A 14451-nucleotide genomic window follows, 5' to 3' on the forward strand; every position below is an offset into this window, starting at 1 on the left:
AATAGAATGACCTCCTCAATGCCAACCACCATGGAGTCCAAGAACATCAATCGTGTGAAACCCATCTCGTACTTTTCTCACACGACATACTGAAAGCATTGGACCAAGTGGTCGTGTAGATGCAGTATTAATTTCTGAAAAGCGTTTGACTCAGTACCATACCTACAGTTATTGTCAAAAGTAAATCACATATGGTATAAAGTAAAATTTGTGACTAGACTGAGGACTTTATGGTAGGGAGGACGCAAGATGTTACCTTGGATGGAGAGTCATGTTCAGATGGAGAAGTAACTTTGGGTGTGTCCCAGAGAAGTATGTAGGGACCCTTGCTGTTCGTGTTGTATATTAATGACTTTGTAGACAATTTTAATAGTAAAATCAGGCTTTCTATAGATGATTCAGTTATCTATAATGAAGTACTATCTGAAAGAAGCTGCATAAATATTCAGTCTGATCTTGATAACATTTCAACATGGTGCAGAGATTGGTAACTTGTTCTAAATGTTTAGGAATGTAAAATTTTTTGCTTCACAAAATGAAAAAACATAGTATCGTGTGAGTGTAATATCAATTGGTCACAGTTGGAATCGGTCAACTCTTACAAATACCCGGGTGTAACTCTTTGTAGGTATATGAAATGGAATGATCACATAGGTTCAGTCGTAAGTAGAGCTGTTGGTAGACATCGGTTTATTGGTAGAATACTGGGGAAGTGCAGTCAGTCTACAAAGGAGATCACTTACAAATCACTCGGGCAACCGGTTCTACAATATTGCTCAAGCGTGTGGGACCTGTACCAGATAGGACTGATGGAGATATTGAACTTGTACAGAGAAAAGCAGCAGAAATGGTCACAGTTTTGTTTGATGCATGGGAGAGTGCCACAGAGATACTGAAGGAACTGAACTGGAAAACTCTTAAAGATTGACGTAAACTATCCCGAGAAAGTCTATTAACAAAGTTTCAAGAACCGGCTTTAAATGATTACTGTAGGAATATACTACAATGTCCTACGTATCACTCACATAGGGATTGTGAGGTTAACATTAGAATAATTATGGTACTCACAAAGGCAGTCAGACATTCTTCCCACACCCTGTATGTGAATCAAACAGGAAGAAACCTTAATAACTGGTACAATGGGACGTACCCTATGCCATGCACCTCATAGTGGTTTGCAGAGCATAGATGTAGATGTAGCTGTAGATGTAGATCAGCAGGCTCATTTCAAGCTCACCACAGACAGTCTTCAGTGGCTTCCGACAAGCTTCTGTTAGAAGTGTACAATAATTAAAACTGAAGTCGAGATGGCGATTCTTCTGGGAGACCTCAAATTCTCAGTGAATTTCATTTTACCTGGAAGAATTGGGGAAGTCTCGGGGAATTTCATAAAGTCTCAGGGCATTTTGTAGTTTTGAATGAGCATTCATATTTAACTTTAAATCACAAATTCTAAGATAATTAGTATTTCAAAGTCTGTGAAGCCCACTAGGCTCAAACTCGTACAGAAATCAGTGGAATGTCACGGGAAATGAGAACAATGAGCAATGAATGCTACACATTAGTAGTGTGTGGGTAAGTTGTGAATTTGGATGTGACGGGAGGCATGCTAGGACAGTCTGTGCAGTTGTGATGTCCACTGTGTCCTGATGGCTCGAGCAGGAGACCTGTGTTTGAATCCCAGTCACCAAAAAATTTAACTATCCCTGTTGATTTAAATCAGTGCCCACTGACAACCAATGTTTGTAATTCCTTTGTGTCTAAACTACTACTACGTATTGGTAGTATATCTCAGCCTGAAAGAAAGGAAAGTCGTTGTTGTCGTAATACTCCTCCCCTGCCTCTGCCCGTCATTAATTCATTAGGAGCCATATTCTATCCCACAGCTGGAATTCTCAGGTTTGTTTTTTCCAAGTCTGAGTAGCCACCTTGGAAGCCTTGAAGTTTGCTATTGTTGTTTACTGGAGTTTCATAAATTACATTTAAATATTTGTATTTCTGAAGAACAGAATAGTGGAGGGAGATATTTGTTAACAAGAACTTTCAGATACTGTAATAATTCCTATTGAATTAAACTGGCCAAAATATGGGATTCTATTCCAGTAAGAATGCTGCATCTAGGGAAGATAATTACTTTGAAACGAAATGAGTGCAAATGTTGCTAACATACTTTTTGTCATTGGTTGTGTGAAGGCATTAGTTATTTCTATTGTTTTTTCATCTGCTTTATCAAAAAGTTAGTAATTGGAAAGTTGTTTACATGTGAACAATGATAACGAAATTTGAAATTACTGGCATTTTGTAATTAGTACAGTTTTCAGGTGAACTAATTGCGCTAATGGATTATAAATAACCAAGACCAGGTAATAGGTAACAAAGTTAAGTTGAATAATTCCGGAGTCAATATCTGAGATTGTTAGGTACTGTACACGTTGCAAATGAATAACACTACTGTAGATATCAAAGAACATACAAAAAAGAAAAAGAATTCTTGGAGGGAAGAAAAACATAACAGCTGGGAAGCTTCCACCTGCTTTGTTACATGTGGAAGGGAGAGTGGAAACTGTACAGGAAGGCCGAGAGACAGTAAGTGGTCTTAAATGGGTGTAGCTTGCAGTAGTCACGGAGAGATGAAGAGGCTCACAGAGGGTAGATTAGGGTGGATAGCTGCTTCAATCCGGCCATTGGGCTGGAGACCACAATAACCATGTCAGCAATAAGAAGTGGGTTGTTTGGTGTGTTTCTTCAGGCAATTAATTCCACGTCCGTAGAGCTCAGCCATCATTAACACGGGTAAGTTAATCGACACGCAGACATACGACTGGAACGATAATTTTGGCGAGCTGCCACTGGCAGCTGGTAGCGTGGACTGCTCTCACCAGAATACGGCACTGGCATCACTGCCGCCTCCTGCATCGGCACTTGTGCTGTGCGAAGCATTTTGACTTCCATTTCTCGAGCAGGGAACTTTTCCAGCCACTAAAGGTCACCTGTTTAAAAGGAAAAAAAACATAACTCCAGCCCCAATTAAAATTAACGACTGATTTTTGAGCTGCTTTCAGAGAGTATAGTAATTTTATTTTGCACTTGAGTTTCAAAATTTTTACAGTATTTGTGTAGGAAGAAGATACTTCAACACTTGCCTCTCAACCATGTGGACTTTACTGTTTCTTAGAATGGCATCCATTTTTGTGGATTTTCAATTTTTTTATTAAGATGATTAGCTAACATTTAACTGTAATAACCCTGAAACAACTTCTCATGGGCTACATACTACTACCATCTTTGAATATTTAATTTTTTCCGTATATTTTTAATGAATGTCACATTTTGCAAAAATATAATGCAAAAGAATTCTTTATTATTAATCTGGTCCTAATAATCTACTATTCTATTTTGTAATCAAGATGTAACACCCTAAAAACACAATTATAATTTATTACACACTATTTTCATGTTGTTGTTGTTGTAGTCTTCAGTCCTGAGACTGGTTTGATGCAGCTCTCCATGCTACTCTATCCTGTGCAAGCTTCTTCATCTCCCAGTATCTACTGCAACCTACATCCTTCTGAATCTGCTTAGTGTATTCATCTCTTGGTCTCCCTCTACGATTTTTACCCTCCACACTGCCCTCCAATGCTAAATTTGTGATCCCTTGATGCCTCAAAACATGTCCTACCAACCGATCCCTTCTTCTAGTCAAGTTGTGCCACAAACTTCTCTTCTCCCCAATCCTATTCAATACCTCCTCATTAGTTACGTGATCTACCCACCTTATCTTCAGCATTCTTCTGTAGCACCACATTTCGAAAGCTTCTATTCTCTTCTTGTCCAAACTAGTTATCGTCCATGTTTCACTTCCATACATGGCTACACTCCATACAAATACTTTCAGAAACGACTTCCTGACACCTAAATCTATGCTCGATGTTAACAAATTCCTCTTCTTGAGAAACGCTTTCCTTGCCATTGCCAGTCTACATTTTATATCCTCTCTACTTCGACCATCATCAGTTATTTTACTCCCTAAATAGCAAAACTCCTTTACTACTTTAAGTGTCTCATTTCCTAATCTAATTCCCTCAGCATCACCCGACTTAATTTGACTACATTCCATTATTCTCGTTTTGCTTTTGTTGATGTTCATCTTAAATCCTCCTTTCAAGACACTGTCCATTCCGTTCAACTGCTCTTCCAAGTCCTTTGCTGTCTCTGACAGAATTACAATGTCATCGGCAAACCTCAAAGTTTTTACTTCTTCTCCATGAATTTTAATACCTACTCCGAATTTTTCTTTTGTTTCCTTTACTGCTTGCTCAATATACAGATTGAATAACATCGGGGAGAGGCTACAACCCTGTCTTACTCCTTTCCCAATCACTGCTTCCCTTTCATGCCCCTCGACTCTTATAACTGCCATCTGGTTTCTGTACAAATTGTAAATAGCCTTTCGCTCCCTGTATTTTACCCCTGCCACCTTAAGAATTTGAAACAGGGTATTCCAGTTAACATTGTCAAAAGCTTTCTCTAAGTCTACAAATGCTAGAAACGTAGGTTTGCCTTTTCTTAATCTTTCTTCTAAGATAAGTCGTAAGGTCAGTATTGCCTCACGTGTTCCAACATTTCTACGGAATCCAAACTGATCTTCCCCGAGGTCGGCTTCTACCAGTTTTTCCATTCGTCTGTAAAGAATTCGTGTAAGTATTTTGCAGCTGTGACTTATTAAACTGATAGTTCGGTAATTTTCACATCTGTCAACACCTGCTTTATTTGGGATTTGAATTATTATATTCTTCTTGAAGTCTGAGAGTATTTCACCTGTCTCATACATCGTGCTCACCAGATGGTAGAGTTTTTTCATGACTGGCTCTCCCGAGGCCATCAGTAGTTCAAATGGAATATTGTCTACTCCCGGGGCCTTGTTTCGACTCAGGTCTTTCAGTGCTCTGTCAAACTCTTCACGCAGTATCTTATCTCCCATTTCGTCTTCATCTACATCCTCTTCCATTTCCATAATATTGTCCTCAAGTACATCGCCCTTGTATAAACCCTCTATATACTCCTTCCACCTTTCTGCCTTCCCTTCTTTGCTTAGAACTGGGTTGCCATCTGAGCTCTTGATATTCATACAAGTGGTTCTCTTCTCTCCAAAGGTCTCTTTAATTTTCCTGTAGGCAGTATCTATCTTACCCCTAGTGAGACAAGCCTCTACATCCTTGCATTTGTCCTCTAGCCATCCCTGCTTAGCCATTTTGCACTTCCTGTCGATATCATTTTTGAGACGTTTGTATTCCTTTTTGCCTGCTTCATTTACTGCATTTTTATATTTTCTCCTTTCATCAATTAAATTCAATATTTCTTCTGTTACCCAAGGATTTCTATTAGCCCTCATCTTTTTACCTACTTGATCCTCTGCTGCCTTCACTACTTCATCCCTCAGAGCTACCCATTCTTCTTCTACTGTATTTCTTTCCCCCATTCCTGTCAATTGTTCTCTTATGCTCTCCCTGAAACTCTCTACAACCTCTGGTTCTTTCAGTTTATCCAGGTCCCATTTCCTTAAATTCCCACCTTTTTGCAGTTTCTTCAGTTTCAATCTGCAGTTCATAACCAATAGATTGTGGTCAGAATCCACATCTGCCCCAGGGAATGTCTTACAATTTAAAACCTGGTTCCTAAATCTCTGTCTTACCATTATATAATCTATCTGATACCTTTTAGTATCTCCAGGATTCTTCCAGGTATACAACCTTCTTTTATGATTCTTGAACCAAGTGTTGGCTATGATTAAGTTATGCTCTGTGCAAAATTCTACAAGGCGGCTTCCTCTTTCATTCCTTCCCCCCAATCCATATTCACCTACTATGTTTCCTTCTCTCCCTTTTCCTACTGACGAATTCCAGTCACCCATGACTATTAAATTTTCATCTCCCTTCACTACCTGAATAATTTCTTTTATCTCGTCATACATTTCATCTATTTCTTCATCGTCTGCAGAGGTAGTTGGCATATAAACTTGTACTACTGTAGTAGGCATGGGCTTTGTGTCTATCTTGGCCACCATAATGCGTTCACTATGCTGTTTGTAGTAGCTAACCCGCACTCCTATTTTTTTATTCATTATTAAACCTACTCCTGCATTACCCCTATTTGATTTTGTATTTATAACCCTGTAATCACCTGACCAAAAGTCTTGTTCCTCTTGCCACCGAACTTCACTAATTCCCACTATATCTAACTTTAACCTATCCATTTCCCTTTTTAAATTTTCTAACCTACCTGCCCGATTAAGGGATCTGACATTCCACGCTCCGATCCGTAGAACGCCAGTTTTCTTTCTCCTGATAACGACGTCCTCCTGAGTAGTCCCCGCCCGGAGATCCGAATGGGGGACTATTTTACCTCCGGAATATTTTACCCAAGAGGACGCCATCATCATTTAATCATACAGTAGAGCTGCATGTCCTCGGGAAAAATTACGGCCGTAGTTTCCCCTTGCTTTCAGCCGTTCGCAGTACCAGCACAGCAAGGCCGTTTTGGTTAATGTTACAAGGCCAGATCAGTCAATCATCCAGACTGTTGCCCCTGCAACTACTGAAAAGGCTGCTGCCCCTCTTCAGGAACCACATGTTTGTCTGGCCTCTCAACAGATACCCCTCCGTTGTGGTTGCACCTACGGTACGGCCATCTGTATCGCTGAGGCACGCAAGCCTCCCCACCAACGGCAAGGTCCATGGTTTCATATAGTTTACTTATTTTATTGTGTGTGATACTCTGTGAAGCATGCCCATTTGTGCTTGGCCATTTTTTTCTCATATTAGTTTTTGAACCTGTAAGTAAGAAAAATGTTTCAGAGTTCAGGAAAAAAGTTAGAAAAGAATTTAAACAATTGTTTCAACAAAAACTTTACAAAATGAAAATGAAAAAGCCACACCTGAAACACACAGTTTCTTGCAAAAAGTCAAGATCATTGTACAAATCAATGGTATCATCATTTTGACTGTTATTGTCAACAGAATCTTGCTCCATTTCATGCAAAATTTCATCATCTGTGGGAAAATCTTAAGCTGTCTTTTGTTTCTCAATGTATCTAACAGACAGCTGCTCCCTCCAGTAACTGGATTCCACACAACTAATAATCTACTGGTTGATTTAGAAACTTTATTTCCACTGTCAGTCAGCTGTTTCAGCAACTACATGCCCCTCACAACACGATGTAGTGTGATCGAGCCCGTCAATACACACAATTTCTTCTTTAAAAGTGGGAGAAATTTCAACTGTCTGCTGAAATTTATGTACCCGCGAATTAACGGGGTTAGCAGTCAAATTGTTAAAATGATTTCATGTCACTGTGCAAAATTTGACATTTTAGAAACTGTATTCACACAGTACTTTTTGCTGTCAAGTTCCGCCTTTGAGCCTTAACCGTCAGGTGCCAAGTAATTTAAATCGCACTTTATAGTCTCCTTGCCTTTGGCTCTTCTTAGGTGGAGTCCCGTTAAATTTACTGACGATGTCGGTGTTTTTGCCCTTAGGAACGTCTCCTTCATGACGGGCGCCTTCCTGGCCGTGCTGCTGATCCTCACAATCTACGACGAGGACGTCCTGACTGTGGAGCACGTCCTCACTGCCATCACCGTGTTTGGTGGCATCATTGCCTGCTGCCGGTGAGTCCCACTGTTTTTGTTGCTTCTTCTCGAGCCGTACTCGCGTGAGACATAGTAAGAGTCTGTGAAGGATATGGTGGGTGATGTGCAGTGACCGAGTTTCGTAGATAGTGCTGAGCGAGTTCATTTGTTTGTTTGGAAGGTGAGGCTGTCGGTGTTTGCCACCTTTCAACCAGTCAGCGATGACAGAATTGAGACGCGTGCTCTGCAGTCTTTCCCAAATGATTTTACAAAAACTATTTGGTAAAAAAATTTCATTTTTGCGTTACTTATTGCTTTATACAGGATGTTTCAGAAATGGTGGTCAATATTCAGGGATATAACAGGAATGATCATTCGAAACAAAAAAGTCAAGTAAACATGGGGTCTAAAATCATACCGTCAGAGCTATGAGCAATTCTTGATCTTCAATACTGTGAACCAATTCTCTTCTGCTACAAGCTCTTTGCTTTCCATTTTTTGGGAAGTGGTAGTATGGACCAAAACAAGAAAAAAAGTCGAGTAAACATGTGCTCAAAAATGCATACCTTAAAAGTTGTGAGCACTTGTTCATTAGAAGAGCTGTGTTTCATAATAGCGAAGATAAACAAGTGCTCATAGCTCTTAAATTATGCATTTTAGGGCACATGTTTACTGGACTTTTTTTTCCTTGTTTTAGCCCATACTATCATTTCCTAAAATATGGAAAGCTAAGAGCTTGCAGTAGAAGAGATTTGTTTCACAATATCGAAGATCAAGAATTGCTCATAGCTCTTAAGGTATGAGTTTTAGACCCCTTGTTTACTTGACAGTTTTGTTTCGAATGATTATTCCTGTCATATCCTTGAATATTCACCATCACTTCTGAAACCCTGTATATCAGTTTCGTAATGATGTGCCCTTCGTTTCATTAATGGTTATAGTTATTCTGATACTTGAGTGGAAGTAACATACTGCGCAAAATTCGAAAAAGTTTGCAATGAAAACTAGGGGTTACTATGATTTTGCATTTAGTGCATATTACATATGATGTTGCTGCATATGAAATTTAAGTAGCATATTGAATATTTCTTTAGACTTGGATGGAGGTATCTGTCTGTCACGAACCTAGAGATGTAGCACACCCATTTCTGATTGCACAGCAGCAGAGTAAAATGTCTGCAATATTCCTCATAATTTCATAAACGGCTCGAGATATCGAAATGAGATTTTGGCAAATAATAGCACGCAAAGAGGAGAGTATTTGGTGATAAGGTTAATATGCAAAACTTCATCATCTACCATGTTATTCGACTAACTACAGACTTCTTGGATGAAAGAATGCAATTTTTAAGGGCCATCAAAAGCTGCTGAAACGAGAAATGCTACAGGTTTTGGAACAACATGAGTGAAGACATTACATATCTACTTTGTACTGAAGATGTGCCTTTTCATAGGCTACTGACCTTCCTTTTCCTCGTTTCCTCATTTAATGAGCTTAATAAACCACTGTTCCAGAATTCTCTCACAGTTGCGCCTGCGCAACATGTTACGGAGATGGCATTGTCTAAACTCCACTGTGTTTTGGCAAAAGAAGCAAATTTGAACATGGCTACCAGAGAATTTTGTAGATTTTACTTAAAACTCGTCACTCGTGATGCTCCTTTGAATGTTACAAATGGGTAGCCAGCCAGGAAAAAATCAATTGAAACTTCCTGGCAGATTAAAACTGTGTGCCCGACCGAGACTCGAATTCGGGACCTTTGCCTTTTGCGGGCAAGTGCTCTACCATCTGTTAGAGCACTTGCCCGCGAAAGGCAAAGGTCCCGAGTTCGAGTCTCAGCCGGGCATACAGTTTTAATCTGCCAGGAAGTTTCATACCAGCGCACACTCCGCTGCAGAGTGAAAATCTCATTCTGAAAAAATAAATTGCTACATTCTCAGCAGAATTCTTTTTAGGTACTACCAAAAGCAGACGGTGACAGAGGTTTTTGAATGGTCACCATGCAAGTGTGCATGTGGAGGGGCTTCACTTAATATTTAGAAAAAGTGTGACCGCAGATTTTAGTTAAGAACGGCGCCTCCCCCCCTCCAGTATCAGAGCACAGCACGGTTGGTCTTTCCATAGTTTACAAAGGGTGACACACTTCATGCTGTTTTTCCTGCAGGAACAACCTCCGTGGCACCTCGTGCCATGTGTGCAGTAAATAGTCTTGCAGGTGCTGCTTCTCTAGCTAGTGGGAATTGGCAAGAAGCCAAACTTCGAAGCTTTCTAGTCTCGTTGCAGTAAATCTAGTGTTTGTTTTTCCAAACTTGCACCTGCAAACGTATTCTCATGGAATGCTGTTGAGCAGTTGCTCGTGTAGGAGGCAAAGAGGTGAGGTCGAATGGTGTCTTTAATAGTACGTTAGTCGGTGACTTTGTTTCATCTTCAAAGTACAATGCGTTGCTGTGAACTTCTGCCCCGTATTGTCAGTCTCGTTGGCAGTAGCATGGGAATCGCTGAGTATCTCTGCTGCTATCTGTAGGTTGCTCTTTGTCTCCAGTGCCTCGAGGAGTTTGTTTTCCTTTGCCAAAAAACAATGAAGCCGTAATGAGGCCTTTAAATGTGCATAAGAACAGACTGCCATCTTCAATACTCGAGACAACTTGAAATTTAGGGGGGCAGCAGACTGTCATCTTGTCTGCCTTTCTATGACTGCAGTAGAAAAACGTTGGGGACTATTTGGATGAAGGGGTCAGAATTCCAAGGAGGTTGGTGTCTTCCAAATTATTACACAGTGTCAAGCAATGTTGAGTCCAGTTGCTACAATTAGTTTGTTGGTGTCCTCAGCTGCTCGCTTCATATTGAAGCGCTCACCCTTAAGTTGTGCAGTCAGCAAAGAAATGAGGATTCTGTTTATTTTGTTTCTTTCACAGAGGCAAATCTTTTGCCACAGTTATTGACATTGTTTCATCAAACATAAAAGTTGGTGCAGTTCTTTCAGTGGCTCTGCACAGCCATTTGGCTGATTTCATGCTGTTGTTATTTGTCACATCAGGGTATCTGCCAAAAACAGTTGTGACCTATCTGCCATGGAAGAAAATAGTTACTCTGCCTCCTGTGCCACGCTATGCAACAGAAACTCTGCCATTTCGAAGTCAGTTGGATCTTTAAAGGCATCAAACAACTTGTATAATGCAGCTTTCAGTCTTTTCCACATACTTGTGTAGAGAACAAGTGTATTCAAAAGTAAATGAATAAGAGTGAACACAGGAAGAAACCATGCAATTGAAAGTAGGAAGTTGATAAAACAAAATTTGATGCTCTATAACTTTAATTCCATAAATTTTTGCTTCAAATTGCACAATCCTCAGTGCTGCAAGTTTTATAGCAACAAAACAAGTGCTTTTGGAAAAGTGTGAAAAATTTTCATTTTGTGGCTTAGCTTTTCTATAGGAAAATTTAATCAAATCGGAAAGTTTTTGTACTCAGTTAATACAGAATTTAATGCTCTAAATTTTTGGTAACCTTGGTTTTTTAATTAGATGCTTAGTTGTACAGGGTGGAGGTGAGGGAGGGGAGAGAACCAAAAAGTCCAAAGATTTTGTGGTTTTATTTTCAACATGACTGAAGCGCCACTCAGAAACAAGGACAAAGTTCCTGTCAGAGACCTAAATTAATGATTAAAACAGTTTCCAGAATTCCAATAATTTTTGAAAGACAACCCCATTTTTGGAGCTAATTTTACTGGCTTATATGTGAAAAACTAACTTTTTATAAAATGTAGCTGTTTTACAGGTGGGAGTTTGTTTCTTTAAAAAATTGATGAGGGGATATAGTGGTTTTTCATTGCTCCACTTTTGTATCCCATGGTCTGTTTTGCTGCCGTATGATTTATTAGAATTGAATCACCTGATGCTTCTGCCATTCTGCCAGTAACTGACCTAACCCATTGAACATTCTCTCTGACACAAATGCCTGCTTCGAGCTGATGCAGTTTCTTTTCTTCTGGTGGCCAATGATATCAATCCTATGGTGTCAACCAAGCCGTACGGCAGAATTGTGAAATGTGTTATGAATCAGATTATCATGTGTATAGTTTTAAGTGATATAGGAGGCCAATATTCAGTGTTATTCAGTGGATCAAAATAGAATTCAGGGTCCCTCACAGACATCTTTTGTCAAAGGGACAGAAGAAATGAAAATTACTGAAAAAAAATGCATTGCTAAGGAGCAGAGACAACAACAGGTCCACATTGTCACAGAAATTGTTTATAATTATGTAGCGTATAAATGCATCTATTATTTGTTAGCAATAGATCATGACTTTATGACCACACTGTATAAGTATGTTGATGAGTATGGAAGGAGACAGACAGTTTTAGGCAATTTTATGCAGAATTGAAAGTACCTATTATGTTACATCAAAACCAACCTTTTTCTACGCAAAAATTCACGTGATGAAGGAAGAGGCTTTGTTCAGAATCAGTTGATTAAGCATAGTCTGAGTGCTTCCAACTTATCTATGATTAATGAAAAGAGAAAGATATTTCCCGTGATTCTCAGATAGCGTAAACACATAATGAGCACCGTAATTTTTATATTTTTCATTAAATTAAAATAAAATTCTTTCAGCTCAATTACCCATTGAAATACATTCCCATTGATCTTCATTACATATAGCCAAATAACTACTGACAGTCATTCTTCCAGCTACAAACTTGAAGACTCTCTACATATCCTTCCTTTACCCTCCCCCTTCTATTTTTCTTTAACTTTTTCATTGTTGGCAGACACCAAGGAATTCAGCACTTTCGGATACTACAATGCAACAATCTATGGAACTTTTGTACCACAACAAGCAATATAGTGTCAATGTATCCTACTGACACACGACACTTGCTAAGGCTGGAAAATGCGTGTCATCCTTAGGTGCCATCAGAATATGTACAAAAAATAAGAAAAGGTGTATTCTATTACATTTCATATGTGCATATGGGTCAGTATTATTTCTTCATCTGATATTGGGACTGATAACCATTCAGCCATTTTCAGGTTGAGTTGTAGACTGAATTAAAAATATTTGATGCAGATATGTTTTGGAGTAAATGTGAATGTCCTAGAGACAAGACCACTGGCACAAGAATGGCAGTCGTAGGTATACGTTTGTGCATCAAACAAGGAGACCACACAGCAGTTTAATTTTTGTAATTTTTTATCATCACCGTACATGAAGTTCAGAAGTTAAATGTCACTCTCCCAAAGCTGTTCAAGGCATCTCTCAAAAATTCCTGATAAAATAGTCTTCAAAATTTTCCGAGCATCTTTCATTTGCTGAAGATTGGACAACTTTTTTGTGGGCCATATGGGTCTGTGGTAAAATCCTCGTGTGCCATGGGGGCTGTCCTGTTATGATTCATGGGGTTGACACAAATTTTTAAACAAATGTGTACATTCTATGAGCAGTGCCATGGAGGGTAAAATATGTAAAGATCGGAGAAGAAAAAAAATTGGTAGCATTTGAGACGTAATTGGCAGATCTCTGTTTGAGTCGTCTTCTGGTAATTATTTTTAAAATCATTTTTTGCTTTGTTCTAATACTGATATTTAAATATAAAATTGAACAGATATACTTTAATTTAAAGTAATATTTTGAATTAAAAAAAAGAAACACTGCAACTTGTTTTTTTTTCCCCCTCTATGTATTTTAAGCTTCACACTCTTGTTTAAAAATAACTCTGGCCAAGACTCAAACCTGGGCCAGCCACGTAGCAGTCGAGCGTCCTGCCGCAGTACCACATTCAGTGAATTAATCCTACTCGGAAAGCACCGTAGTATATTTTCTCGAGAATTTAGGGGAGACTTATTACCGAAAGAACACAGAATCGATTACTGTCACATATTTATTACGCACACCACAAAAATGCAAGTCTAATTAACAAGCCCCAGTCCATACTGATAAACAGTGTCCAGATAGTCCAGCCAGATGCAGACAGTCAATAATATGATATACCGGAATGCTAGTCCAGAATTTGAAGCACGGCTGTAACTCTCGATCTTCGATGTCGGTAGCAGCCTAGCACGGCGAAGTGGGACGAACTGACTGTAGCAGAGTGCGTGCTCAGTTAAATAAGGCCACTCGTAATATTTGCATCTGCACAAGTCTTGTGGTGGCCAAAGGGGAGACTCGCTTCCCGGTCACCTCGATTCACCCTCTATCGGCCGCTGCCGTCATCGCCGCCAGCGTCGATCTTACTGGCAGATCAGTGGTGGTAACTGTAGCCGGAGAATGTACTGTCATTGCTCTGACTGTCCTACTTCTCGTATCCAGCTACAGTGTGAAGTGGTGGTCACTACACCCCTCCCCTCGTGGGGGCAGTCCAGCGACCTGGGCCCCGGCGATAATCTGAGTTGTGTAGGGACTGGATGTGGGCGACATTCGTGTGCTCGGACAGCCCGGGTTCATCTCCCAGTGCCGGGTCTTCCGTGTCCCGCAATAGCTGGCTGCTGGCTGGGCAGGAGTGTAGGACCGGAACTGCAGATGGAACTGCAGACAGCTCCTAGGAGCAGCAGTTCTGAGTGCAAGGATGGGACAGCTGAATAGTCGCAGAGCCGTCTCTGTCTCCGGACTCCCTCACGAGAGCGGTTCCTCGGGCCGCTTGGGAGTAGGCCGGCTGACGGTAGACGGCCACGGGGAGTCAGCAGACGGTGACGGCATGTCCTGCAGGTGCTGCAGGGATGGGGCAATGTATGTCCAGAGGAGACGTGATGATAGGATTTGGGCTATGGAGGTGGGGCGGAAGGGCTGAGGTGGAAGGGAACCCGGACACCTGTTGTGAAACT

General features: G+C 40.2%; 1 protein-coding gene across 1 annotated transcript in view; it reads left to right on the forward strand.

The window, feature by feature from the left end:
- LOC126108378 (autophagy-related protein 9A) overlaps nucleotides 1-14451 on the forward strand; it is a 167451-nt gene that overhangs the window by 89786 nt on the left and 63214 nt on the right. Inside the window, exon 9 of the mRNA XM_049913591.1 lies at nucleotides 7536-7667. Coding sequence (XP_049769548.1) covers nucleotides 7536-7667 — 132 coding nt within the window. The remainder of the gene's footprint in view (nucleotides 1-7535; nucleotides 7668-14451) is intronic.

This window comes from Schistocerca cancellata, chromosome 11, assembly GCF_023864275.1.
Source record: "Schistocerca cancellata isolate TAMUIC-IGC-003103 chromosome 11, iqSchCanc2.1, whole genome shotgun sequence".
NCBI classification, from domain to species: domain Eukaryota; kingdom Metazoa; phylum Arthropoda; class Insecta; order Orthoptera; family Acrididae; genus Schistocerca; species Schistocerca cancellata.